This window comes from Telopea speciosissima, chromosome 7 (assembly GCF_018873765.1).
Source record: "Telopea speciosissima isolate NSW1024214 ecotype Mountain lineage chromosome 7, Tspe_v1, whole genome shotgun sequence".
In the NCBI taxonomy this organism is placed as follows: Eukaryota; Viridiplantae; Streptophyta; class Magnoliopsida; order Proteales; family Proteaceae; genus Telopea; species Telopea speciosissima.
The window spans coordinates 30,032,170-30,059,701 of record NC_057922.1 but is presented as its reverse complement, the minus strand read 5'-3'; the positions used below and the strand labels follow the sequence as shown (position 1 = coordinate 30,059,701).

The 27,532-nt window shown below is 36.8% G+C and overlaps 1 protein-coding gene and 1 pseudogene across 3 annotated transcripts; both read right to left on the bottom strand.

Moving 5' to 3' along the window:
* Positions 1–1,364: 1,364 nt before the first annotated feature.
* LOC122668432 lies at positions 1,365–2,809 on the bottom strand (annotated as a pseudogene).
* Positions 2,810–7,272: 4,463 nt separating this feature from the next.
* Positions 7,273–11,288, bottom strand: LOC122666764 (sugar transporter ERD6-like 16). Of its 3 annotated transcripts, none has more exons than XM_043862829.1 (18): positions 11,023–11,288; positions 10,439–10,501; positions 9,853–9,942; positions 9,709–9,768; positions 9,546–9,611; positions 9,338–9,403; positions 9,166–9,241; positions 8,981–9,045; positions 8,811–8,903; positions 8,645–8,725; positions 8,450–8,534; positions 8,314–8,357; positions 8,168–8,233; positions 8,026–8,082; positions 7,886–7,939; positions 7,738–7,797; positions 7,490–7,604; positions 7,273–7,398 (listed from the first exon to the last, which is right to left on the bottom strand). In XM_043862829.1, the coding sequence occupies exons 1-18, from the start codon at positions 11,215–11,217 to the stop codon at positions 7,283–7,285; spliced, it is 1,452 nt and encodes a 483-aa protein (XP_043718764.1). In that variant the 5' UTR covers positions 11,218–11,288; the 3' UTR covers positions 7,273–7,282. The 3 variants fall into 3 exon arrangements, with proteins under 3 accessions (XP_043718764.1, XP_043718762.1, XP_043718765.1); XM_043862827.1 differs by having other exon boundaries at positions 8,026–8,085; positions 8,171–8,233; XM_043862830.1 differs by lacking the exon at positions 11,023–11,288 and adding an exon at positions 10,626–10,715 and having other exon boundaries at positions 8,026–8,085; positions 8,171–8,233.
* Positions 11,289–27,532: the final 16,244 nt, after the last annotated feature.

Below are 27,532 nucleotides of genomic sequence, written 5' to 3'. Positions count from 1 at the left end.
ATATGCAGTCAATCTTGTCACTTTCAGATGGAATTGACATCATTTGCATTAGAAGAACTAAAGTTTCAAAAACTTTCTGACAATAACCAGTTTTTTACATCCTTTTTTATTTCTAGATGTTTAAGGATTCATGGAAGCTTGAATTTCTTCAAGAGTTCTTCCTTTGGTTTCTGGGACCAACTTTGCCACTAATAAATTAAATGGTTAAGGCACAAAAACCAGAGAAGAGGAAATAGGTACCTGAAAAGTAATATACAAGCCACAGAGTAATTAACAATCTGCAAACATGGATGTGTTTTTGCTGAAGTTTCTTGAAGCTTCCTGCTGTTTCCTTAACATTTATGGGAAATATCTGCCAAAAAGACATGCATTGAGGTAAAAACTTTAGTTTTAATTCTACCGGTCCCAGACCTGGATAAAGAAATTTTTTTATAGGATGGTTATAAGACCTGCAATGATGTATGGAATTGAATGTTGGGCCATGAAGAAACAGCATATAACCAAACTTTCTGTAACTGAAATGTGGATGTAATTAAGATGGACGAGTAGTAAACTAGAAAGACCAAAAATTACTGTAAGAGTAGTAGTGAGGAAAGACATGCATAGCTTAAGGTAAGAAACAAGTATGGCTTTAAATAGAGTTGACTGGTGAAAGAGAATTCATGTAGCCAACCCAAATTTTGTTGGGATAAGGCTGGGTTTGTGAGTTTGAGTTAATCATATGCTCCACTTACTTATTTGGCTTATCTATTGGGCTTTCCATGGCCCTGTTCAAAAGATGATCTTACCTTATTAATAAATGAAAGAGACTGCAGTAACCCATCATGTAACACCATAGGGATTTTTAAAGGGTACATTTTTTTTGTTTTTTGGGTGAAGAAAGGGTACATTTATATAGAAAGAAATTCCAGCTAGAAAGCAACCTAAGAATGTCCCTGTTGCAGAAACCTGAAATGCAAATCTTCCTTACAACTGCATTATCTACTATTGATTTCCAGAACTAAGAACAGACATTGTATGTTTCTAACCATAAGAAGAGGTTTCGTTCCAGATTTATCCATTAAGATTGTACCAATCTCAGTTATTGGAACCTGCAAATCAATTTTTATTTGGGAATTTGAAAAGAGATATACTGAAACCCACCCCCCCCAGGTGTAGCTCAGTTAGGAAGGGAGAGTCCCTAAATCGACCCGCGTCCTGAGTTCAACTCCCCTTACATCTTTGGGGTCAGCCCCATGGCTTTTATGGTTCTCATAGGATCCGGTGCTGACCTGGTGCATGTGCCCGGGGGGTCTAGTCAGGCCGAAGGTCCAGACCCCTCATTAGCCCAAAAAAAATGAGATATACTGAAACTTTGAAAGCAGTTAGAGAACTGGAATCTGAAGACATGCATAGACTATTGTTCCAATTTTGCCCGAAGTAAGACCTGAGATTGTACAGTAGAGATTAGAGGTCAAGCATTTCATTGAGAATAAAAGGAGCAGAAAACCATTTGAGACTATATAATGTGGTCAATTATTATTTTACCAGCTGACACAAATGTTTCACTTGCATAATAACCAAGTCCACTTGCTCCTCCAAATTGTTGAAGAATAAATAGGCCAACTCCTATCTGAACATTAACTCAAGTAAAAATAGAAACTTACATTCAGTCTCTGTGAGCACCCCCACCTTGACTAAGCAAGACCTATAAATTATTCTGATTATTTTAGAAATTTCATTATTCCATCTTCAATATTTTGGCTTTTGGAAGGTGTACAAGAGTTTGTATGTAATCCTGTCAAAGTTCCAATCTAGTCAGTCCCTCACATCTTCATATACCTTATTTTGTTGTCCTTATGGGTGTAAGGCATTGAAGGTTTGAACCTGGATTTCATCTGCCTCATGGGAAATATCAGTGTTGTTGCCACAAAGCCATTGTAGCGCAATTTCAAACTCTTTCTGTTGTCCAGATTTTGCCTTCAAATATAGGTTATGCAACTTGTTTCCTTCCTCTTTTGACTACAGGCAATGTTTGATCTGAAATATAATTTCTTACAAGCCATCTAGGAGACTCTGGGATGAGAAAGAAACCCAGGAGCTGAACAAGACATGGTATAATTCCTTCAAGCAAAAATTATCATCACTAGGTAATTTCATAAGGAACTTCGGATCAATAAATACATCATTATCAATAGGGCTAGAATTTTACCAGTTAGAGCCAGTGTTCGCCACGTTACAACTGACCCTATTATGAAAGCATTTGATGCTCCAATGGCAATCATCAACTGCAAAGAAAATAGTGATTAGTAGACATATTTATAGTCTTACATTTTCTGGTTGAGCTATGCTTGTTTTCTTCCTTTAACTCATCTACCTGATTCAGTGTTGCAAGCTCTCCTCTGAGGTTCTTGGGTGTAATTTCAGCAATAAATACTAGTACCTGTTGATCCATTCTACTATTATCATTGTACAGTTTTATATTTAGAGAAGAGATGCAGAAATTTGAAAATATACCACCACATTTGGGAGAAAACTCCAGTCCCATACCCTGTAAGAAACCTTTCAACATCGAGTAACAGAGCTCCCTTTGTAAGAAGATTTACAAGGAGATGGTTCATATTATTAGATAACATCACTTGATGAGAAGTTTTACAATGGGAATCTTTAGAACAAGTCCAGAAATAGGAAAGAGTGATCAGAATGACACAACCTTGGAGAAATAGACTGCAAGCCATCCTGTGATACTTATAGCAGCAATATGCCCACTCATCATTGATCCAAACATTGCACCAACAGTAAGTATGGAACCAAATATTGAGTACTGCATGGTGGGTAATACAAAATTACAAACAGAGAAAAGGAAAGCCATTAGAAGAATTTAGGTGCAGAGCTGGAAATGGAGGTAAGCAATTGTATAAGAGTATTTGCAGCTTAAAAATTAAGAGTAGGATTCATACAATGTCATGGATTCCATCCCAAAATTTCCATAGTTTGACAATTACTATAATATTAAACATATGAGACCCAACAGAAAAACATGAATTCAGGATGTTTGATATAAGCTGATGCCTGATGGTTGTTTGATGAGTAATAAATCAATATTGCATCGTGTTATGTATGTCTCGAATTCTTGGACCCGTTTCGAAGAATGACATGCTTCGACATTTTTGGTGGCTACCCAAATGAAACTTTTGCTAAGATCTGTGATGGTAGCAGAGGGCTTGGGCCGACCGGATCCGATGGAGGAGTATTTATGTTTTTTTTCCGCTTTATTGTAAAGAGAGGAAGACTTGGGGTTTTTCGTTTTAAGGTTTTAGGGAGAGAGCAACAGCGCCGTTTTGGGTGTTCTTGAGAATTCTCCATTGTAACTTTCTCCGATTTACATAGTGAAACAACTTCGCCTTCGCCCGTGGATGTAGCACACCATACTGGTTTGTGAACCACGTTATATCTCTGTGTCATCTTGCTTTGTTCTTGTTTCTTTTCGTGGTTTGGTTGGTGTTTTGCTCTAACACATTGTTCCATGACCCTGGGCTTATAGGATGATTACCAATGCGATTTCAAAAATGGTTTTATAGGCCTAAGAAATCATATTATTTCCTTGCCTCAGACAAGGTTAGCCAGACATTTCAATTGCAGTAGCTGTTGTGTTGGTAAGTTGTACTCAATGGGACCAATTAAGTGGGACTTTCTCAGCTTTAAACTAGTTCAAATATGGAATTCAATGGACTTAAAATTTGAGAAGTGGAAATGGGGTTTTGTAGATTTCATTTAGTTTTAAATAGGTAAGTCATGGGAGAGGGGATAAAGGCAGGATTTGATCCATGTTTTCGTCTTGTGATCTTCTCATTTGTACAACTAGGACTCTATTTGTTTTAATTTTAATCAAAAATATTGATTTTTTTTCTTCATAGATTAGTTTTAGTACTTAATTTCCCTCAGCCACTAGGTGAATGGAAAACCACCATCCCAAGGTTCACAAACCCCTCCTAGGTTTTATTATCTTCCCAAATTACCCTCTCTCACGCGCCACAGTGATTATGTTCTCATTCATCGTGGCTGAAGGAAAACTCAGTCCTTAGCTTTATTCACAGTCAAAACATAATATGTTCAATTTCCGACTACAAATGCTTCTTGTTAGGTGAGGGTTCATACCAAGGTTCAAGAGTATGGGGTTGGTTTTTGCCGATTCTAATTTTAGTTGTATCAAAATCAACATCAGAATGGTGTGCACAATTGCTAGAATCGACTGAAACCTTAAAATAAATCAGGAAACAGAAGCAAAGGTTTTGCAAAATTTATGAATTTATAATTCAATAAACGTGAGGATCTTTCGTTGTTTTCCCCCAATTTTAACAATGTTCAAAAATGAAAGATCAAACATGATACATCGTTTCTTTTTTTCTCATAAAAAAAAAACATGATACATCGTTGATTAAGAAAAGGGTTTAAACTAAGGCATTAGTACCCCCATTTCGATTCAAATCAAACCATTACCCATATAGAATTCTTTTTTTTATATTAAAATAGGAGAGGGTTTACCACGTAGTCAATGCAGAAAGGAATCTGCATGCCACATCATTGATTGTCTTCAAAATAGTATTATTCATATGGGACCCATATATTCATAACAAGAGAGAGAAAATAAAAACAAAACCCATGTGAGAGTGAAATTGCACTGTGGCAACATAGCAATATTTTTCCATATTATTGTTATGGGAAAAGAAAGCATGTGCCACACTTGTATGGATTTTTTTATACGTTTCACATAATAAACAATGGGGCCACATGACAATCTACCCTGACTATGTCAACGTGAGCCCCATGTACACCCCATATGGATGATACCATTTTCCAACCCCTCATTGGTGTAGCGTTCAAGTTCCTTCTTACGCCACCTTTGTAGGAAACCTTCCCCCCTTTATTATTATTATTTAGAATTTAAAAGATGATAGCTAATCAGTGATGCGTTTTCCTACTCACAAATATTGGATACATTGTCGGATCTCATCGTGCAGTCGGAGATAAGAATGTCAAATCCAAACCAAAATCTTTACCAAAAAAAAAAAAAAAACCAAACCAAAATGAAACCGATTCCTTTACAAAAAAAAATTAAAAATCGTGAAACCGTTCAATAAATGTGTTTTTTTTTCTCCAAAATTGAAGCTATTTAGTTAAATAATTTAAACCAAACCAAACCGTTTAAACTAACAGTACACCAATTAATATATACATAGTAAGTTAAGTCATTCATTGTCAGAATAAACAATTATGGTAAGAATAAACAAAATCCCACTAAAAATGGAGAGACATTTGAAACCTTTTGAATAAAAAATTAAAAATATATATATAAAACCATTTTAAAATCTATTTCAATTAAAAAGTAAAAGAAATAAGCCGAAAATAAACCATTTAAACGAAAGTTGAAACGTTTACTAAACGGTTTGATTTTGGTTCTACCCAAAAAATCTTGTACCAAACTGAACCGAACTAAAGCGTTTACATCGAACTGAACCATTTACAAACCTTAGGTAGGGATGCAAATTTGACCTGACAAGTTTGTGCCCATCCAAGCCCACCTTGATCCCAAGAAGGCTTGGACTATGCTTTACAGCCCACGGGATGCACTACAGTTGAAATCTCCAGGCCCATAGTCAGGCAGGGCAGGCCGGCCCTGCCTAGGCCTAAAATGGTGAAAATAAGAGGCAGCCCAGGTCAATCAGAGTCAGGCTGAGCCAAGCCCAGTAGGGTTGCACTTGGGTTGAGAGATCCTAGCTTAAACTTGGGCTGGTCCTGGACTGAATTAGACATAGGGTTTAGGATGGGGTTTGAAAAAACCCAGCCCAATCCGGAGCCCAATGGGTCCACCTCTATCTAATAGATGGTCTCGATTCTGCCACAATCATGCAGCACATATATGATGAGTAAATAAAAGGAAAAAAATTTCTTCCAATGGCCGAAATTAGAGCGGAAAGATCTATCACCTCCTGTTATTGCACAGTGCAGTACTGCATCGTGCGCCGCTGCAGAGGTCATGTGGCACAGCAGACCCCACATGGTGCACATGGCCTTTGCAATCACTGCATGATGCATTATTGCACCGTGCAGGAGTAACAGGAGAGGATAAAAATTCAAAGATCTAATCAATAATTCCAATCCCTACACAGGGGAAGCTTGAAATTTTGCATGTTCCCTACTTGAAAGAATCTTGGATTTGAATGTCATTACTTGGGGATTGGGGTCCCATCAGCAATAAAAATAGGAATTGATTCGATTGGTCAAATTCACAGAGATTCCTCTTATTTTTCTTCTCAATTTTTAATTATTTCTCATTTGGAAGTCCGAAGGCATCACCTGTAATCCTCTGTCTCGTGCAAATAGTTAACAAGACATGTTGCTGGTGACACACAAGCTTTAAACAAAGTTACAGTTCTTAGTGAAGGATGTGACACTAGTGAGACATGCCCACTCTACCAGAGCTTAAGATCAGATATGTGTTGTTGAGGATACTCAGTTTCTATAGAAATGTTTATTGTGGGTTGAACAAGTTCATGTGGGTACTTTCACTGCAAGAGCAGTAATGGTGTTCTTCCCCAAGGACTAAGGATTATTGTGTATTGCTTTTGATACTTGCAGTTTAAAGATTCAAGTTTTTGAAGTCCTAAGAGTCCATGGGAAATTCTAGTTCAAGTCTCAGAAAGGAAGAGAAGGGCTGCTACAGTTTTTGTAATATATTTGGATTCTTTATATATTGCTAGTAAAACACAGAATGTTCTTCTCAATTTTATGACCTCTGGTTAACCATGAACTGAAATAACACATACAAAAACAGGGAAACAGAAAAAGCTCAAGGATAAATGGAGAAAGTAGGTGAATTTCATAAAAAAGTGAACAATAATGCTTGCCTTTCACTACATTTTCTTGTAATGGAGAAAAACATAATACATGGAAGAGTGGAGAGCTGGCATGGACTGGACACTGAAAAATGAAGACAAACCAATTGGCCATTTCATTCCAAGTATGGATTAAAGCGGTATCTGATCATGTGGAGGGTGGATCTGAACAATCTTGTCTTGAAATCCTTGTCCTATGAAAGAATTTGAAAGAAAATTGAAGTTTTCCCCACTTTCCAAAATTCTCTTCTCCAGAATCTACATGCAGCTACCTTTTTGGTTTGGATGTTACATATTCAATAAATAGTAACTGGGCTTCATCTTCAAAAGCCAAAGGAACAGGTTGAATCAAAATTCTAGAATTCTTCTCCAGAGGCTGTTAACCATTGATTCCCCCCCCCCCCAAGTTACATGTTAATGGATGCTTGAATTTCTTCCAAAGTTTTATCCTTGGTTTCTGGTACAAACTTTGCCACAAATAGAACGGTTATTGCAGAAACTCCAGAGTAGAAGAAAAATGTACCTGAAAAACAAACAAGCATGCCATGTTTTGTTAAAGATTTTAAAGTTTTTTGCACATATTTACTGCTGATATTTGATGAATTCTCATTCACCTGCAGAACTCCAGTCCATGAAAGAGTTGAAAGTGTAAGAAACTGCCCAAGCACCAAACCAACACACTAGAGTGACAACACTTCCTGCAGCTCCCTTCACATTTATTGGGAATATCTGTGACAATGTCAATGTTCAGGCTATGTTATTATACCCATTAATCCATTGAGGTATTTTGGTTTCTCTCTCATAGTTTCTACTTTTAAAACAAAGAGTGGTTGTCAGTGTGCTTTTATAAATCTCGAGTTACCTCAGACATTATAACCCAAGGAACTGGTCCCATTCCAATTGCAAATGATCCTATGTAGATCTGATCCATTAACGAGCAAAAAGGAAAAGTTAATCCTTGTATGAGAACCATAAAAATTGTGTGATGCAATTTGTGACAGTTATTTTACCAGTACTCCAGCTACAGCTAGCATTGGGGCCCATTCAGGTAACAAATCATGGCCCTGATTCACAAAATCAGATCACTATAAGAGGAGAAAGAAATTTTGATTTTGTATCAAATTCTTGAAATGACAATTAGAATCTCTACCTTGAGGAAGAAAGACATTCCTGTAAAAAAACAGCCAAGGAATGTTCCTGTTGCAGAAATCTGAAATACAGTATTTGTCATTTTCATCATAGCCATCTATAGCATTTACCTTACAACATGAGAACTACTTTAGTATATCACTTACCATAATAAGAGGTCTTCTTCCAGATATATCCATCAAGAGTGCACCCAGTAAAGTTATTGGGACCTATAAGTAATTTTAATGAATTTTTAGTTTCAATTGTAAAATCTTGAACATTTTTCAGGATGACAGGGAGAGATGAAAACCTGAACACAAGCATAGGCTATTGTCCCAGTTTTTCCTGAAGAGCCTGCAATTCCATTTTAAGTATGACTTTAGCAATTGTAATTAGGAAGTTTTGAATCAAAGCACCCAAAATTAGGTAGTTTGAATGTGCCTCACCAGCTGATATGAAAGTCTCACTAACATAAAATCCTATTCCATTAATGCCCCCAAATTGTTGAAGGACCATTAGTCCAACTCCAATCTGGCCATCATCATAAAGTTCTAGAGTGAGATGTGATGTATGAATATATTTCTAGAATGATAACTTGAAACTACAGATTTGGTTCTTAAATGGCAAAGAAAGGTTCTCACAATGAGTGCACGAATGTATTTTCTTTGAAACAAATCCACCATTCCAGCTTTTGGCAGGGATTGTAGAGTCTCAATATAGTCCTGGTGAATACCACTGCAGTTAGTCTTATGTACCTTCTTTTAAAAAACAGGCTACTTTGGATTTCCAGAGCTGGAATTTACATACCTGAATTTCGGTTACCTCCTCAGTGATATCAGCATCCTTGCCACGAAGCCTCTGCATTGCAGATTCAAAATCTTTCTGGTGCCCCATCTTTGCCTGCAAGCACAAAGGTATTTGTCAACCTTTGTTTTCCTTCTACATGAGCAACATTTTATTCACAATTTGGTGCTTACCAGCCATCTGGGAGACTCTGGAACAAAGAAGAGACCCAAGAGCAGAAGAATGCAAGGAACAAGCCCTAAGAACAAGACCTTTCAATCAGTTCCTTTTCACAGTACCAATTCAATACAAGGTAGATTTTGTTTTCACAAACCTCAGGTTAACAATGATAAACTATTTTGATGGTTCTAGAAGTTACCAGTTAGAGCAAGTGTTCTCCATGTAACAACTGATCCTACTAGGAAGGCAACTGATGATCCCACAACAATCATAAGCTACAGAACAAGCAGAGAATAAGTAAGTAGATACTAACTTCATCCTTTAAAAACTGAACTCCATTTGTTTTTGAAGTTAACCCAAGGTTCACCCACCTGATTCACGGTCGTGAGCCCTCCACGAAGATTCTTGGGAGCTATTTCAGCTATGAATACTGGTACCTGTTCATTTATTTCGTTATTAAGATCTTGAATGAAGTGTGTCATTTCATCCTTTAGGCAATACTAAGGTCCAAACAATACGGAAAGCATTATTCCTAGTTCAGATATAAACAAGGTACTTATTCTGTTAAATCATGCGTACCACATAGGAGAAAACTCCACATCCATATCCTGTGAATACCCTTCCAATATCGAGCAAAAGCGCTCCCTTTTAGAAGAAAAATGACATTGTGTGGTGTTAGATAAATGATTCTGTTTATATTAAGGGAACAATCTGAATAGTAACTTAAGAAACAAAAATGAACCTTGGCTAAGTAAACAGCAAGCCACCCTGCAATGCAGAACAAGGCTGACACTACCATTGCCTGTTTCCATAAGCAACCAAACTACTTTAGTAAAAATGAAGAACACTAGTCCTAGCTTCATTATTAGAGTGAATATTTACATACCCCTTTCCGACCGATGAAATCGGAGATGTGACCACTTGTTACAGCTCCAATCATTGCTCCAATTGTCAATATGGAGCCGAACATTGAGTACTGCAAATTTGACCCCAAAAGAAAATTAAGTTGCAATCTTGGAGAAAATATAAGAGGAAATCCAGAGGTGGTCATGTGTGTGGAGTGTACCCTCAGGCCTCAGATGCAACAAAAGAACCACTTACTGAATTACAAGCTTGGAACCTAAACTAAATGTAATACAGTGAATGAAGCTTCCTTTTTCATTTAACCCTCAAAAGTAAGGTTACTGCACTGGATATTTTGCAGGAAAAGGCCCTGTTTGTTTTGTTGAAAAAATTTCCGTACTTATTAAATATGTTTGTTTATAATTTACATTAAAAAAAACAATAGAAAATCTTACTTTACAGAAACTTTTGTTTTTTTTTTATGGAACAAAAACTTTTTCTTTTTCCATCATTTTACATGGAAAGAAATGAATCAGAAAGGCTTGATGAATGACTATCTCCTATAGTACTCATTGAAGAGTTTCTATTTCACGACACACACAAAAACAAAAATGGGAACTTGGACAAACCTCAGGTAGAGATAGCTGAAGATCTTCCCTGATAGCAGATTGAGTGGGTGCTGAATAACCCACCTGCAAAATCGAAGAATTAAGCTTATCAAAACAACAGAATCTTATTTAGTGTTGCAAGTCTAGAAGTTGCAACTATGCAATGAAAGTATGGTTCTTAAGCTTCAATCCATGGTTGGCTACTTACCTGAATGGACACAAGTAGGAATGCCAAAGATTTATTGACACACTAGTGGGCAGAAGAAATTTAAAAGAGAGAAGGGGGTTTTTAAGTTGGATTCATTATTGAGTCCAATTAAAACTTGGCCTGAAACCACTTTAACAGATTTAGTTTCAGTTTCTCCTCCAAGAAAAGTAAACAAGGATTTGAGACCAAAAAATGGCTTTCAAGTCCATCAAGAGCAAGCTCCAATGTAGAGCAACCAACTTGCCAGAGTTGAACTTTGTCTTTGGCGAGTCCAAGTTCATGATCAAAGTGAAGTAATTTTGGTTAGTTTGAGATCAGAACAGAGGAGACAAGAAAGTAATGTTCCTTGAAACAGAACCTACTATGTGGAAGTAAAAAATCTACAATGAGTACTTACACATGATCCAAACTCAAAAGCACCACAAACAGAAACTGCTGTGCTGAGCACAACCATCCCTATCGTTCCCCTGTTGCTGCTCTTATGAGACTCAACTTCTTCATAGGAATTAACCTTCTCTCTTGGGATGAATGGTTCTCTAAGCTCTTGAGTCCCTTTATTTTTGCCATTTTGGTTGTCTTCATTGATGGCCATGTCTGGCTTTCTATCTATCTAGATGATTTCAGACCAAGAAGACAAAGAAGATAGAATGAGAAGAAGAAGCAGCAGCAAAGAGTAAAAAGACTGAAAGAGAATGTGTGTTCTCAGAAGGAAGAAAATTTCTCTTCCTTTTGAGTGATTTGAGTATTTGAGTAAAGGGTATTTATATGGGTATTAACAGGTAGAGATGGATATTCTGGTAAATAATTAAAGCCCATTTGGATTTTTAAAAAGCTTGAAAAGGAGAGAGAGTAGGGATAAATTATGATCCATGTGGATAAGAGCTGTCACTGATGTGGGTTCATCACATCATTCTCTCTTCTCTACTAATAAAATTAAGAGTCCGAGTTAACGGCTAGAGAGAGCCAAAAGAGATATACACCGTATCTGTCATTTTCTTCTGGATCTCATGCAGACATTGCGGGAAATAGTTTTTAAAAAGGGTCTGTTTGGAGTTTGTTTGGAGTTTGGACCCCAAACATGAGTGACCCCTTTATTTTAATTTTAATGCATGTGGTCACCAAACCACCGCCATTCCAAACAAACCCCAAAAGGCTCTTCTTTATTTTCATCCGCACCAATGGCATTGTAGATAAAGATTTCATCCACATGGACCCCCAATGTTAAGGAGAGTTCGGTGAATCTTCACATACGTGAGCGTACGTGAATAACTCACAACCGTTCAGATGGAATATTCTCATAGATTGGATTCCATCTGAATGGTTGTAAGTCGTTCACATACGCTCACATATGTAAAGATTCCCCGCTCACTGTTAAGAAAGTAAAATAGAAATAAAAAATTAAAAAAAAAATACTTACATGAGATCATGGGAAGGCGCAAACACCCCCAACCCCCTTTGTTGAGGGGTAAAGGGGAATTTTTATTCATGAATTCATGGGAGGAGAAAGACACATCTCTTGGATCCATGTATTGGAATTGGGTCAAACTATCCTATACGCAATGGACAGTACCCTCTTGGCCAGAGATAAGGGTGTTAAACGGTCCGGTTTCGGTTAAACGATTTGGTTCAGTTCGGTTTTGACTGCTTGAGGGTAGAAACCGTAATCAGACCGTTTAACTCATAATCAAAACCTGGACCGTTTGGTAAACGGTTTTGGTTAAATGGTTCTACACGGTTTTACACAATTTTGGTTAGACGGTTCTATACGCACTTTCTACTCTATTTATTAATACTAGTTATTAATTAATAGTTATTACTTGTTACTTACTAAATTATTAGTTTTTTTGGAAAAAAGAAATCATTAATGAAGAAACATGACTGCTTAGTAGTTGCTACTTGATAGGTTTTGACTTTTTGTTTATAAAAAATAAAATTTGTTAAGTTTTTAAAGAGTTAGGCGATTTGGTTATAATCGATTTTAATTGGATTACACGGTTTGAAATCATTAGATTAATTAGTCTAAACCAAACCAAACCGATTAAATAAACGGTATCATTTCTAAAATTATAATCGGACCATTTAATTAAACGTTCTACCGGTTTCAATTTAAATGGTTCGATTTGATTTCGATAATCGATTTCGGTTTACTTTTGACACCCAGAGAGACAACAGTGTTGGCTAGATATTTTTAGCTATGATTTGGAAATAAGATTAGGGACCCACAAATTTTTTTTAGGGAAAATTTCTTAGATCTACTAGATTAAAAAAAGAATTACAAAATAAGTATATTTTAAATTAATTTTACATCCATAAAGTTATATTTTAAAAAGATTTACCCAATCCCCAAATCAGATAGTTTTCGTCCCGTCCAAACTTCAAACTTCTTAATATACCCTTTGATTCAATTTTTTCCCTAAAAAAAGCTGAAGATAATGCCTTAATAGTGTAACCATTTGCATTTTAAAAAGAAACAAAAAAAAAAACCAAACATCCATGTGGCAAATATGTGTCTGTCAGGTGTGCAGTGTGTTCTTCATGGACTCCTCTTCTTCTTATCTCTAGTTGTGTTCTTCATGGACTCCTCTTCTTCTTATCTTTAGTTGTCTATGACTCCATCCTTCTCCCTGCAAACCTCTACAACGAAGAGAAAAAAAAAAAAGAAATTGCAACAGGGACAAAGAAAGTGAGAGAGAGCCAATACTCACCGGGACTAGTGAAGATGATTAACGAGTGGAAGAGGGATAACGAGATAGAGATAAGTGAAGATGATTAGTGAAAGAGGGCTAAGAAAATAGAGATAAATAAGCATCTAACCCACTTCTATTAATCTTGCAAGTTTCTCTGTAGAAAAGGAAATTCAATAAGTTATGCAAATGGTGGTTTTTTTTTTTTTTTTTTTTAATGCAAACGGTTTGGTTTTTCTTTTTTTCTTTTAATGCAAACGGTTACACTATTAAGGCATTATCTTTAGCTTTTTTTAAGGAAAAAATTGAGTCAAAGAGTATATTAGGAAGTTTGAAGTTTGAACGACAAGAAAACTAACTGATTTAGGGATTGGGTAAATCTTTTTAAAATATAACTTTATGGTGTAAAACTAATTTTAAATATACTTATTTTGTAATTTTTTTTTAATCTAGTAGATTTAAGAAATTTTCCCTTTTTTTATTAATCAATAACAAAGAATCCATATCCCACTTGTGAGAGGACATCGAAATTTATGATTAAGAAACTTTAGACTGATTGGAGTAGTTGGAATCAACCACACGGCAAGAAGAGTGGAAGAACAGATCAATTGGGTACTTTAAAAGCTCCAAATGACTCGGATTCAATTCAGCTTATTATGATTCAATTGAAATTAATGAACCTTTCTCCGTATGAAGTCTACTTCCTTGATATTTTTCCTCTTAAATATTTTTTTTGGAAAAATTATTTGGACACCCTCTAGATTATTGTTCATTTTCTTAATATTTTCCCTTCTTCAAAACCTTACTTGAACACCTTCTACATTTTATCATTTCTTTCAAGCAGATTTTGTCTGGTAGTTAGCCACCGTTTAATGATGACATCATGGATTAGAAAAATCCTAAATACTTAAACTACCCTTATTTAAACAACAAGGATCGTGGTGAAACAACTTCCACGATCCTTGCTGTTTAAAATTTAAATAACATTGATTATTATCTATCTTTAAATAAGTTAGATAATTATCTCTCTCTTTTGCTTAATACATAGAGAGTTTATTGTTGTTTTTTTATTTTATTTTTCGTAAAAAATTCCTTAATTAGATCTTAAACGATCTCTCTCTCTCTCTCTCTTTCTTTCTCCTTCCCATAATTAAATCAGTTTTATTTGTAAACCTTAATAACAATTACCTATAAACTTTTTTTTTTATTTATAAATTGATTAATGATTTAATTGAATTAGTCTTTTTTTTTTATTTCCTTAATTAAATCAAGGGTCTTAAATGAGTTGTCATAATCCAACGGTTAAAAGGATGTTTGGATGAAAAATGCACCCCCTACAAGACCAAGTAGCGTTCTTTCTCCCTTTAAAATTTTACTATAATTTTAATAAAAGATAAAGTCTACATTTCTCTCAATTTAAGTTTACTTGACATGGCATGAGGCTGAAATAAGTGAGCAACTTAGTTAAAAAAAATGGATGGGCCACCCGGTCAACCTTTTATTATTAGTTTTTGGGGAGAAGATTCTTTGTTGAGATTGGCATAAATAAATGTATACCACAATTAGAGATTTTCTTTCTATACGTCTCTCTAATGGAGTAAGATAGGTTTCTTTCAGTTAACAATTGATCACAAGAACCTATGTGCGCCTCAAGGGCATCCTGGCAAAGCAAGATTCTTTTGTCCAGTGAGACCACCTCAGTTTCATTTTCGGTGGTAGTTGACAGTCAGTATCTAGCACCTACAACGAAGGGACACTGGGAAAACCCAGCCAAACCAGTCCAGTGCCCCATGTGGAGCTAAAGTTAAGTTTGATTAACTGCTTGAAATGATAGTCAATCAATCCTAACATTGGCGAAGCCATCCTCCGGAAGCAGTAGAATCAATCCTTTCGATCGACACACACGCACTGTAGTTTTTTTGCTGAGTGATCCTTCGCTTTTTTGATTATCTTTTGCTTAATGCGGTACCCTCCCATATTTTGTTTAATGGGGGAAAAACAATCAAAGGAGTGCATTCAGAGAATGAGCTTAGGAATGGGTACACCAATGAGGTGTGGCGAAATGATTTTATACATAAAAGGATAGTGAAGTTATTTTATGAGAGAGAGAGAGAGAGAGATGCCTAATTGGAATCAATTAATGAGGGATTCCACCAAAGTGTTAAAAGGGCTCAAGAGGCCAATCTGATTGAATCATTTTACTAATTGAGAAGATGAAAATATCTTCTTCTCAACTTTTTTTTTTTTTCGTACCATAAAATGACCAATCATCATATATTTCTATCCCTTTTTCTTTTTCTTTTTCTGTTTTTTTTTGTTTATGACGAAACCATAGGCAAGTTGACAAAACAAGTTGCAGTGTTGATTAGACAGATCTTTTGTATTTCTAGATCATAAACTAGCAGTACAAGCCAGATGTAATACGTCTAGTGTATGTATTTCGGACTTTTCCTTCTTTATTAAAGAATTTTGCATTTGAATCTATGTTCTTCTTTATTAGGCAACAAAAGGGCCATCGTTTTCTCCATGTGGATTCTTAGCTGTTGATGACTAATCAACATCCAAATAAATTCCAACAGGAGAACCCCACTGATATATGGTACAATTTCTGATTAGATTAAGAAATTTACACTTTGGCAGAAGTGTTATTTTTTCCGATAAAAAGCCACTGCAGTGCTTTAATCTTGCAATTTGGGTCTGGAGCAAGGTTTAAAGTATCGATATCGGATATCATATCGGTCGGATGATTTTAAAAGACGTATCATATTGTATCATATCATTTTAGAGATACATATCAAATAATATAAATACATATAGAAATGATCAAGATATACATGAAAATATATTTTTGGAATAAAAAATAATATAAATAAGTAATATATAATAAATGTCATGCATAAAACCTAAAATGGTGAATAGTGTATAACTAAGTGCATTAAATTGAAATTGTTATAAAAGATGAAGTTTCTCACATGTTGTAATCGTCTATAGTCCTGAAGAGTATTGGATGATGCAAAATATGATGTTGTAGCATTCCTTGATTTGGTTTTTTAGTTTAAAAGTGTGAAAAAACAAGATTAAATGCAAGATTTTAGACTATTAGTTGAGAACTTTCTTTCATTTTTTCGTTAGATTAGGAATTGTATAGAGGCTGTGAATGAAAATGGATTTTTTATGGAATGTATCGATGGTATCGATACGTATCGATATGTATCGAGTCGTATCGACTGATACATATCATATCGATATGTATTAAACCATCCACTGAACCCTTTACTGGACGTATCGATGATATCGATACAATTCGAGACAATTCATTAAAAAAGAAAAAAGGAGACGTATCGGTATGTATTGTATCGATAGTGATCGATACCAATATGTATCGGTCCATATCGTATCGTATCGATCGATACTTTAAACCATGTCTGAGAGCTCGATATGTGGAAGCTATTTTATCTAATGATGCGAGGTCGATTGATCCAGCTTTTTTGTTCTTTTTAATCGAATTGGCTTTGTTGGAAACATCTTCCACATATCAAACACTTAGGCCCTCATTGCAAGGCATTATAAAAGGATTTTTATCCTTCTTTTTACCCTTTCGCTTTTTCTTTTAATCGTTAACTTTTATTTTGGACTACTAATCCACTCTCATGTATTATTTACTGTCCCATGAGTAAGGTGGGTGTTCAATCCAAAGTTTGAAATTTTGATTTTCATAGATTATTTTGCCCGGCCATTTATCAAAACCAAATTATTTAAGATAAAATTTTAATAATTTCAACAAAGTTTTATCGCAAGTTCGAATATTGCATCTTATATGTTGATAATCCTTTCATTTTGATAAAAAACAAGTTTTTTTTGGGGTGGGGGGGGCAAGAGATCATTGTCTGGTCACATAGATCCTGCACCAATGCGGGGGACAACGATAATATGTGTGAGGGCATCAACATGGATGTGATCGTTTACTTCAGGAGAGGCAAAACCGTTATTTCATATGCTCCTATGTTTGGGTACAAGATTCACACGACCAAACAACGTTATTTTTTCACTATTTTTTTTTAAAGTTCCTTTTTCCCAAAGAGAAGAATATTGGAGAAAAGGAAAGAAAGAATTTAATTAAAGAGGGGATTTACATCCTAAGGTAAAATTGGTCTGCGACATCTCTAGAAATGAGGTGTTGCAAATATTGGGGTAGATGTCTATACAGAACTCAATCTCACTTGGAGACTATACATAGTTAGCGAACCTGTCTACACAGTGATTGCCCTCCCTATAACAAAAATTGAAGGAGGATGATGGAAGAGATTGAGTGGGCTATACATTTGATTGATAGATAACAACAAAAGAAATGCAATGCAATTGGTTTTTTTTTTTTTTTTTTTTAATTTATTTTATGCTTAGTAAATTGAGAAAGAATTCTTATTATTGATTCAGTGAACTAATCATTTTCTTAAAATTAACTACCATGTTTATCTCTTCTATTCTCAAGTGCATGGTATCGGAATGGGTATCTCTAATTCACAAAATCGATATGATATTGATATGGTATCAGTCTGGATCGATTTTATTGGATAAAATTATCTCTGAATTTTCTTTAAAAAATGAGTTTTCTGACCATTTTACCCTTTATTCATACCGTGCTACCGATATGGTATTGGTATACTAGCAAAACCCGTACGTATCGTCTAGATACGATGCCGATACTTAGAACCATGCTCAAGTGTGAACAAAAAGTGACAATCTACTTATCCTTTTAATGCAAAAATCTGAATGTTGTCTATGATTGTGGCCATTAACATTTGTCACATCCCATCAAGAACATTCTATCATTGAACACTTCGTTGTGGAGGGGAGGGGAGGGGAGGGGAGGGGAGGGGGGGGGTGTTCAGATTCGCTTTCCACTACGTTTTCAAAATCGATATCGTGGACATCCCATTCCGGATCAAGTGGTCCTTTTTTAAGGAGCACCACCTTTTTTTCTAGGGGTTTCATTTTAACAGGTCGTCACTTTCGTGCTAGGGTTGGGATTGAATATCGACCTTTGACACCAAAGATACAAATTTTACGAATTTTAGAAGATCTCAACCTCATAAACACCAACTTATAAAATGAGGAAACCTAAAACCATATCATCCCACACCAAATCTCAATGTGATATCAACCGCCCATATGAGTGATATGGGGATCGTAACATATTGAAGGATAAATAAGAAGAAGATGCTAGCATAGTTTCAATTGTCAGTTTAGAGAATATTTTTCCTTATCTATTATAGCATTTCTATCAAAGTACTTTTCTGAACTCTCCCTATTTTTACTCCAATTTGCAGCATATCAATCCTCATTGAGTCATTGGTGCCTCTATTAAGGTTTAGGTCTCTCCATCCGAATCGTCATGAAATCAATAGGACTTGCTGGGAATAGATTAAACTGGGCTGAAGTTGACCAAACTCAGCCTATTGGACTCAATATGCATAGAATCAGGTTTAATTAAAGGAGAAAAGTTCTACTGCCCACGCCCACATAGAAGGGGGCAAAATGATCACCCTACCTCCCATGAAAGGCAAAAATCTCACCCTCCATGATGCCAACACATGTGCTCTCTGACCCCACTTGCACACAAGGGCCACACTCCCCTCACAGAGAAACCCAACCCTTATTTAAAATATGCCACGGTTAATGCCCAGCCAAATCGATCAATTCCATCGATTCTAGTCCGAATTTTAAAACCATAGCCTGTGTTAATCTTCATGAACATGGCTGAAATGTCTGAATCTTCATTTTTGTTGTTTCCTTTCTCATACCCTGTCTGTGTTACTGCTAAATACCCTCATTGGAACTTTGAGTATTCTCTGATTTTGTCCTTTCAACTCTCATCATTCCTCCTCAATATCCTCTTCATGCAGCTAGTTAGAACATATATATTAATACTAGGGTTGCAACAGGGTCAGGTTGGGCCGGGTTTTATAGAACCCTAGCCCAACCCTAAGTCCCCTTAGTTGGGCCCAAGTCCGACCCAACCTTGACTCAGGGCCAGAAAAATCCAACCCTGACCCGCCCTCAGGGTTGGGCCGGGCTAACCCTGATTGGCTCTGATCATGGGGAGGGGGAAGGAAATGCATGGGCTAGAATGGACCTGGGAGAAAACTATCAATTTTACGTAAAATAACACTATAATAAAATATATTATATCAGGTATTGTCTTCATATAAAATATATTATATAACAAAATGCGGATAACGTTTAAAGTTTATAATATATATATTATATCAATATATATTTTATAGTATTAACTTAATTTAAAATAGGGTCGGGTTAGGCCAAGCCAGGCTTAGCCCGAGGCCTCAACCCTGGCCCGACCCGACTTTGACTTAAGGCCAAAAATTTCCAGCCTTGACCCGCCCTCAAGGCCAAATATCTCAGCCTAGGCCATGTTTGGGCTTAGGGTGGGCCAGGGCGGGTTCGGGCCGATAGGACCAAACTTGCACCCCTAATTAATACTACTTTAAGCAAACTAATTTCCTTATTTCTGTTACACAATTCCACCTTTACTACCATTTTGCATTAAATCTAACAAGGATAAGCCATATTCACCAACAGGTGGCTTCTGGGTTAGCCTCAGCCTCAGGTGTCATTGTCCACTAGAATAATGTTGCAGCCATGTTGGGGTTATGATGTCTTGTATTCCGTCGTTTGGTTTGTGGGTTGATTTCGAATGGCCGTTAAGAGGCCTGGAGGAATTGGCCCACTTGCACGTTAATTTGCTGTTTTGGCGGGACTTCGGCAAACCAGCAGGTTCATGCGGGGGTTCGGGGATTTCATTTTAGGAACTACATGGATATTTTGGTAAAATTCTTGTATAGGATTTTGCTATAAATATGTAGCGAGAGTTCTTTCTTTGAGACGAAATCTGAGAGAGGTGTGAGGACAAGCGGTTGTAACCCTATTCTCCATTGATAGTGAAACAAATCTCATCTCACTGTGGACGTTGGCTATTTTATCAAACCACGTAAATCCTTGTGTTCACTGTGTGATTGTTGTTCGCGATTTTTATTTTTTTCTGCCTTAGGTGTCATTCTTTTCTTCCTTAGGTGTCATTGTCCACTAGAATAATGTTGCCGCCATGTGACCATCTCTCTGTTTTTTTGGTAGAAACCATCTCTAATAACAAGATGATCAGACTCCTAGTAATATCCTGGTTTTATAGTTGCAGAACCATTTATTCTTCATGAATTAGTCCATGCAAACATGCAGAAAATAGAACCACTAATAGAATCATAACACTGTGCCCTGCACTTAGAAGTGGCTCAATTACACTGCTCCCTTGGAAATCTGGAGTTGCAGTTGTTCCTACATTTTCTTCTCTCATACAAATATTCTGCAAAGCCAAATCGGGTGGAAAAAGTGAGAATTTAAGCAACCAAGATAGCATTTCTGAATAAACTGTGAGAAACATATAAATATGAATACCAAACTAGAATTTGGCAGAATGTCTATAGACCAGAGGTCAAGTACTGAAAGTTCTAATATTTCGAGGGGTGAAAAAAAAACATCCATGGTGGCAGGTCCTTGAGTTTTGACACAGGGCAAACCCAACATTAACAGTTTCCCCACACTACCTACATCCCCAATAGAGATTGCACAGGATTGATCTCCAGTGAGCTTCACTTTTCAGAGAAGCTGCTTTATCGAAGATTTATTGCTTGAGCCTCAATCCCTAAGGCCCTGTTTATTTGACAGATAAAAAGGGGTGGGAAACTTTTGAGGGTGGGTCTCACAGGTTGTGGGTTGGGTTGACAAGAAATGAAAAGGACACCATGTCTGGGTTCAATATCCTCCCCCCCCCCCTTCTAGCAATCCTTTGTTGTATGTCGATTCTGCTGGAACATTGTTCCACCATTAATAAAGCATTTTTATCAAAAAAAAAAAAGAAAAGAAAATAATGAAATATGCATTTTATACTGGGGTGGGATTTAGTGGGAGAGAGAGAAAATGCTGAAATGGACATGGGGTGGGATTTCATGGGAAAGAAAGGAAATAGAAAGAGGAGAGAGATAGACTTAAAAGTAACTTTTCCATGAATAGTGCCAAACAAGAATAAATGCATTTAATGAACTTGTTTGGAAGTAAATGGGTGGGAAAAAGAGGAGTGTTACCTCATCAAATAAGAATAAATGTATTTAATGAGTTTATTTGGAAGTTTCCCACCACATCTAACTAAACAGTTATATTTGTGGTAGTTTGCGAAAAGCAAGTATAAGTTTTCCACCCCTTTTTACCTTTTCCACTTTTCTCCGTCAAACAAACAGGACCTTAAGGGACCAATTTGGTTAGATGCGGAGTTCTCACATGAATTTTAAGATGCATTAAGCAAGCAGCAGCAGCAGCCGCCATCAATCCATCATGCACACTTGCGGTTCAAGTTTAGGCCCAAACTTGGAGCAATTCTTGGTCCAAGTTTGGGCCCATTAAGAAACTCTCTGTCTCTCTTTATGCCCTGCGTAAAAGAGGATACTAGGAGATCATCTTTGTTAACTGTTTCTATTTTATAAAACTACAACTTTACTCTTTAGTAGTAGATAGTGCAAATTTGGGAATCACTAGAAGACTACTATTTTTGTAATAGAAACTAAACCTATTAATAAGAGGAGATGGCTGTGTAGGTGATTTCGAACCCTAAATATTGTGTTCCTTTGTATGCAATTTTTCTGTGTGAAACAGGTGTTGTGAGGATAGTAAAAGCTATCTAAGTGGGGAAGCAACTGACAAATTTTTCTCCTCTTAGGTTCCCTGCCCGATCAGGTGCGCAGGTTCCTCTCATAAGAGGACATAAATGACGACCTCACCCCACCTGGGCAGTGTGTTTGGGCAAGGGGTGAGGTCATCATTTCCGCCCCTCCTATGAGAGGAACCTGCGCACTTGACCGGGTAGGGAACCTCTAAAATCCGTTCCACTTGTAGCTGACTAAAAGAAGAAGACTTAAACTAATCAAGTTTATCTAAAACCCATAAACCGCCTTATGTTTTGTTTAATAAAAAAAAAATGTATTAAAACCAATCTAATACGATATTCTACTTTATTCTAACCGTTTGACAAAAAACAAAGAAAAGAGAAAGGAAAGAAAGGCCGATTGAGAGAGGAGAGAAAAGAAAAGAAGTGAAGGAGAAGAAGGAGAAGAGGAAGAAAGAAAAAGAAGAAAAGAAAATGAAGCCGAAGCAGGGATTGTTAGAGCAATCAGCCCTACTCCAAGGTAAAGCCCTCTGCCTTAGTAACCAATATCACCCTAATCCCCTTCCATGTTTAACCCTTTTCTGAATTCACAAATTCTTTTATTTCTCTTTCTTGTGATGGAATCTGTTAAGTCCATTCCTAGCTTTCCCATTTCAAGATAAATCCTAATCTTGACTATAGATGGTCTAATTAATGCCGAACTCTCGCACCTATTGCGGGTATTCAAGATAAAGAGAGTCTTGTTTCAGCCATAAGTGGCTATGATACTAAATCAAAACAAGGACTGCGACTATGGCTGTACCCACTCTAGTTTTCTTAATTTTCTTTGATAATCGAATCATAAAGTGGGCCTAGCCCATAAAAATAATCATGGGAGCATTAAACCTCGAACAATTTGGGGAAGACCCGGCCAAAACCCCATTAAAATCCTATTTTTCTATGATTTTGGGCTGCTGTGCATCTCTGGTCGATGTCCTAGTCGACTGGGTCATCAACCAGAGAATGCAACTTCAGTTTTTAAAATACTGTCATCTCGGGTTGGTGTCCCAGTTGACTGGTTCATCAACTAGAGAATAACTATTTCAATTTTTAGAACACTGCCATCTCAAGTTGATGTCCCGGGTGACTGCCTCATCAACCTGAGATGTTGTTTCACTGGTGAACATGCCCTAGACCCTGTCCAACTTTACCACGGGGTAACCCTAGGACTCCACACAGGTTTTTGATGCTTTTTAACATCGGATATGGTTAAACATTCGTAGGACTTTACCGTTCCCTCATCAAATCGCGCCGACCACTGACACGGAACATAACCCGACATCACCATCGCCATCATAACAAGATAAGTAGGGGTAGGCTTTGATTTCTTTTAAGAGTGTTTATTTCATTCTTAGATGTATTTGCTAGGAATCATTTGCATATTTAAATTCATGTTTATTTATAACTTATGGTTGTGAATGATATGATGTGGAATGGTTGGCAATATGAATGCTTGTGATAGATTAGATGTCGCAGTCGGCTTGAAAACGAGACGTATGGTATGCCATAGTATGGGATGCGGGAGCACTATACACCTCATACTATGCCATTTAAATGCATGGCTAGGGATGTCATTCCTTGATGCTACAACCCTTACCAGCAGGGGTTCAGGTGTTGGGTGATCATAGCTCCCTGTCACTGAGGAGTGTGAATGACGCCGGGATGGGGTCCTGGCTATGATTATCGGGGTCTACCCATGGGAAGGTATATCATACCAACGACCACTGTGGGCTCCCTACAATAGTTGAGGTTACGTCTCGGGGCGGTTAAGAAGGAACCGAGAACGTCTCCCGAGCTGTTGTCATAGCACCGACCCGACTTAGGCATTTATTTGTTAGGTGGATTTAATATTAAAATTGAACCCATGCATTTAGGATGCATGCTTGTGTGTGTGTGGTCTATCCTTTACTTGCTGGGCTCAGTGGAGCTCACCCCTGTGGAATTTTCTCTTTTTAGATGATCCTGCAGGCGAATGCGTTTGTGACAGAAATGATTACTTGGAGAATAGGAACTGATGACGTGACGCTACCTTTTTATTTTCTTTTGTTTAATACTATTCTTTTTGGGTGGATGAATTTTCACTGTTTATATTTTAGAATGGTTGTGTGTTGGCTTGATGGTCATGAACTTAGGAACATCGAGCTGTTGGAACTTTCAATGTAAATAATATGTATAAAACTTATAACACTTTACTTTCCCTGCACTCTGATCAATGTAACAAGAGTTATCTTGAAATTGTGTTGTGCTTGTGACGTGTATTTACTGCATTTGGATCCTGGGGGTCTTCGAATACTTCGGGTATTCGGATCAGCCATCGAATCCTCCCAAGGGTGGTTTCACGGTGTGACAGAGGAGCTTTTTGACCTTTATAGAATTTGATAGCAACAAGAATCTCCTCAAAGTTTATTTTGTAGCTGGTTATATTTATGTGGGATTTTATCTACTTGTTTGCATTTCCTGGAGGTAGTCTGTTCTTTGGTAACGTCAAACCACTAGTTGTGATGTAGTTCCTTTATAGTCAACTTCATGTGAATGTAAGACAGCATAGCTAATCAACTTTTTTGAATATAACCTACTGTCTCAAAGCTGTCAGTAGACATTTTAATTTTGGCAATGATTGAATTTTTTGCCACATCAACTTATATGTAAGCAGAGGCGCTATGATAACTTTGATAGATAACCTAAATAGATCAATGTTATTTTGATTTATATATAAGCACAACTGCTATGAATTCTTTTTCAACAAAGGGAGTATGATGCAGGCTGACCAACATCATGACGAAGAACCAACCCACATCTTGAAGACCCAATCACAAAATCAGCTTAAGATCAACAAGAGCCTTGTTAGTGGAGAATCTCTACAAAGCCTCTTGAGTTATCATAGTGATGATGTGGAAAACTTATTAGTGGATGATGATGTGACACTCACAAACAAAATATCTTTGACTAAGTTCATCTCCTCTTGATTCTTCTCTTGAAAATAGCATCAAGACTCCCTAAAACAATAATCAAGGTTCTTTGAAATAAGTATCGATGCTTAGGAACAAGTATCAACACCTTGAAACAAGACTGGGCGGATTGGACTGCGCATGCTCGAGAGAAAAAGCATATTTCTTTCGATAGCCTCCTTTGACGTGATTCAAAAGCCATTTGAAAGCAAACTCAAAGGGCTAAATCTTTCATTCTTTGGGTTTTCTCTAAATCGCATTTTAGAAAACCCGAAAATACCCTTGAATTAGATATATGTTCACAGGTAAAAATTTGGTGACAACTTTGGATTGCCACTTTGTTGACCTTGGTCTTTGGTTCCTTTTAGATTAAGAGTTGGTATTGGGACTTGAGTTGGATCTTGGGCATGCTTTTGAAATAGGACCTTCATGATGTAGGTCTACATCAGAATGCCTTATTTCAGAATCATAAGTAGTAGTAGTAATTTGGTTGGATAATGGCATTATCATATTCGTATCTAATTATATTCAGACGGATTCGGATAGTGATTTTTTTAGTACAAATTCTCCTAAATGGATATCAATGTGGATCGAATACGAATTTTTACTATCCGTTGACATCTTTACTGTTTGGGAAATTATCAACGACACCCCCTTCAATAGCCCGCCAAATTAATGCCACCTCACTAAACACCAAAATATCAATTTTGGCCAAAAAATAAACGGAAAAAACCTTTTAACTATTAATTAGTGATGTTAACATGTTAGTATTTTTGTAATGACATTTTTTACCTTGTTTTTATTTTTTTTATTCCTTTTTTCTTTCCTTCTTCTTCTCATTCTCCTTCTGCTATTTTTTCCAACGCAACATATAGCCTCACCGCCGTCGCCACCACCACCACCACCTCCAACCCTCCTTCTCTCGCTCCCCTGCAACCCCACCATCATCCTCTCCAATCTTCCCCGCCCCACCATGCTCTCAACAATCAAAGATTTGAAGATGATTACACAGCACAGTTTGAATCAGTGTTGATCATATGGGGAAAGTGGCATCACCTCCATTCCATTGGTTTCAGATTACTTGACCTAAGATAATGAAATCGAGAAGAAAAGATTTAATAAAAAAACTTTAAAAAGCATCAAATCGCCACCATTACTGGAAGGATTTAATTATACTTTTCTTAATTGCATCCAAAACCTTGATTCTCCAACTCCCAGTGAAGTACGTCCACTAACCGTAGCCAAATAAGGAAAAGAAATGTACAATATTGACAGATCGAGAAGACGAACAGTATAGACTGAAGTAGAGATATCTCGTCTCTGGTTACACTATATCAATAGATTCCGAGTTCTAGCAGTTTGTACTCGATCCAAAAGCATCACAAATAACAGGAAAAAAAGAAGAAGAAGGGAAAATATATATCGCTAGAGAGAGAGAGAGAGGTCACACGACCTTGTACCAATCTGGCACAACTCAAATGTCCATTATTGCTGAATTAGGGTTCCCTAGTTCTTCTTCTTTTTCTATTTAAACGGTTGTGAAGTTGCAGAAATCGAATTGGGGATTAAGGATAGATTTGTGAGAGATGGAGATGAAATTAGCAGCTACAATGTTGTAAGAAGCCAGGTGATTAAGGATTTGTAAATAGATGGAAGTAGAGGATCCTCTGCTCTGTTCTAACAAGCCAAGGGAAGAAGGTGGGTGATGGTGGTGGTTGCCAAAGCCTGTTCTCCGAGCATAGGGTATTTTAGTTATTTTTATTGTACTCAGTTAACCCCTTTAGTTTTTGGGCTAAAATTGATATTTTGGTGCTTAATGGGGTGACATTAATTTAGCAGGCTATCGAAGGGGGTATCGCTGATAATTTCCCTTACTGTTTTGTTGATGAGGGTTAAGATTGAGACTTGAGAGTTCAACAACTACCCGTTCTTCTACTCTTCTTAGTATTTGATTTTCTCACGTTCTTTTCTTTTGATTTTATCTTGTATTTATTTTAATAGATATGTGATTCCATGTATCATAGTGTATAAAACAATATATATACCAATAGAAAATCTTGAAAAAGAATCACATTATCTTAACTTATAAGAACGAATTGAATAATATTAGATCAAATAGAGGGGGTTATGATTCAAATTCTCCTAAATGAATACGAACGACGATTGAATATGAATTCGACCATACGACATCCTTGATTTGGATGGAGGGAGATTCCACTCGAATGATTTCCTTATCCACACGTTTGAATGACACCACGCGTAGAAGAATCCGAAAAGAACCGCGAAAAGTAGGAACAAAGAGCGATTGAAACAAACCCAAAAATCGAATATTTGTTTCATTTATTTTCCCGCGAGAAGTGCAGGCAGTCGAGACTGAATGCCACGTTGGCGATCCGTGTGAAGACAATACAACTAATCAGCACAGAGGAGTCCACAAACTTTGACACTACATAAACACACCCTTGTGCAGATTTTGAAATTGGAATACTTCCGCAACGGTGTCTGAGA

What these genes read in the sequence shown, in the direction of transcription:
- LOC122666764 (XM_043862829.1), bottom strand. Translation starts at nt 11,217, where the DNA reads ATGGCCATCAATGAAGACAACCAAAATGGCAAAAATAAAGGGACTCAA. An exon ending in TTCAGCTATCTCTACCTGAG is followed by an intron (nt 9,943 to 10,438) that starts GTTTGTCCAAGT and finishes TCAAATTTGCAG; the next exon opens with TACTCAATGTTCGGCTCCAT. An exon ending in GAGAACACTTGCTCTAACTG is followed by an intron (nt 9,046 to 9,165) that starts GTAACTTCTAGA and finishes TCTTGTTCTTAG; the next exon opens with GGCTTGTTCCTTGCATTCTT.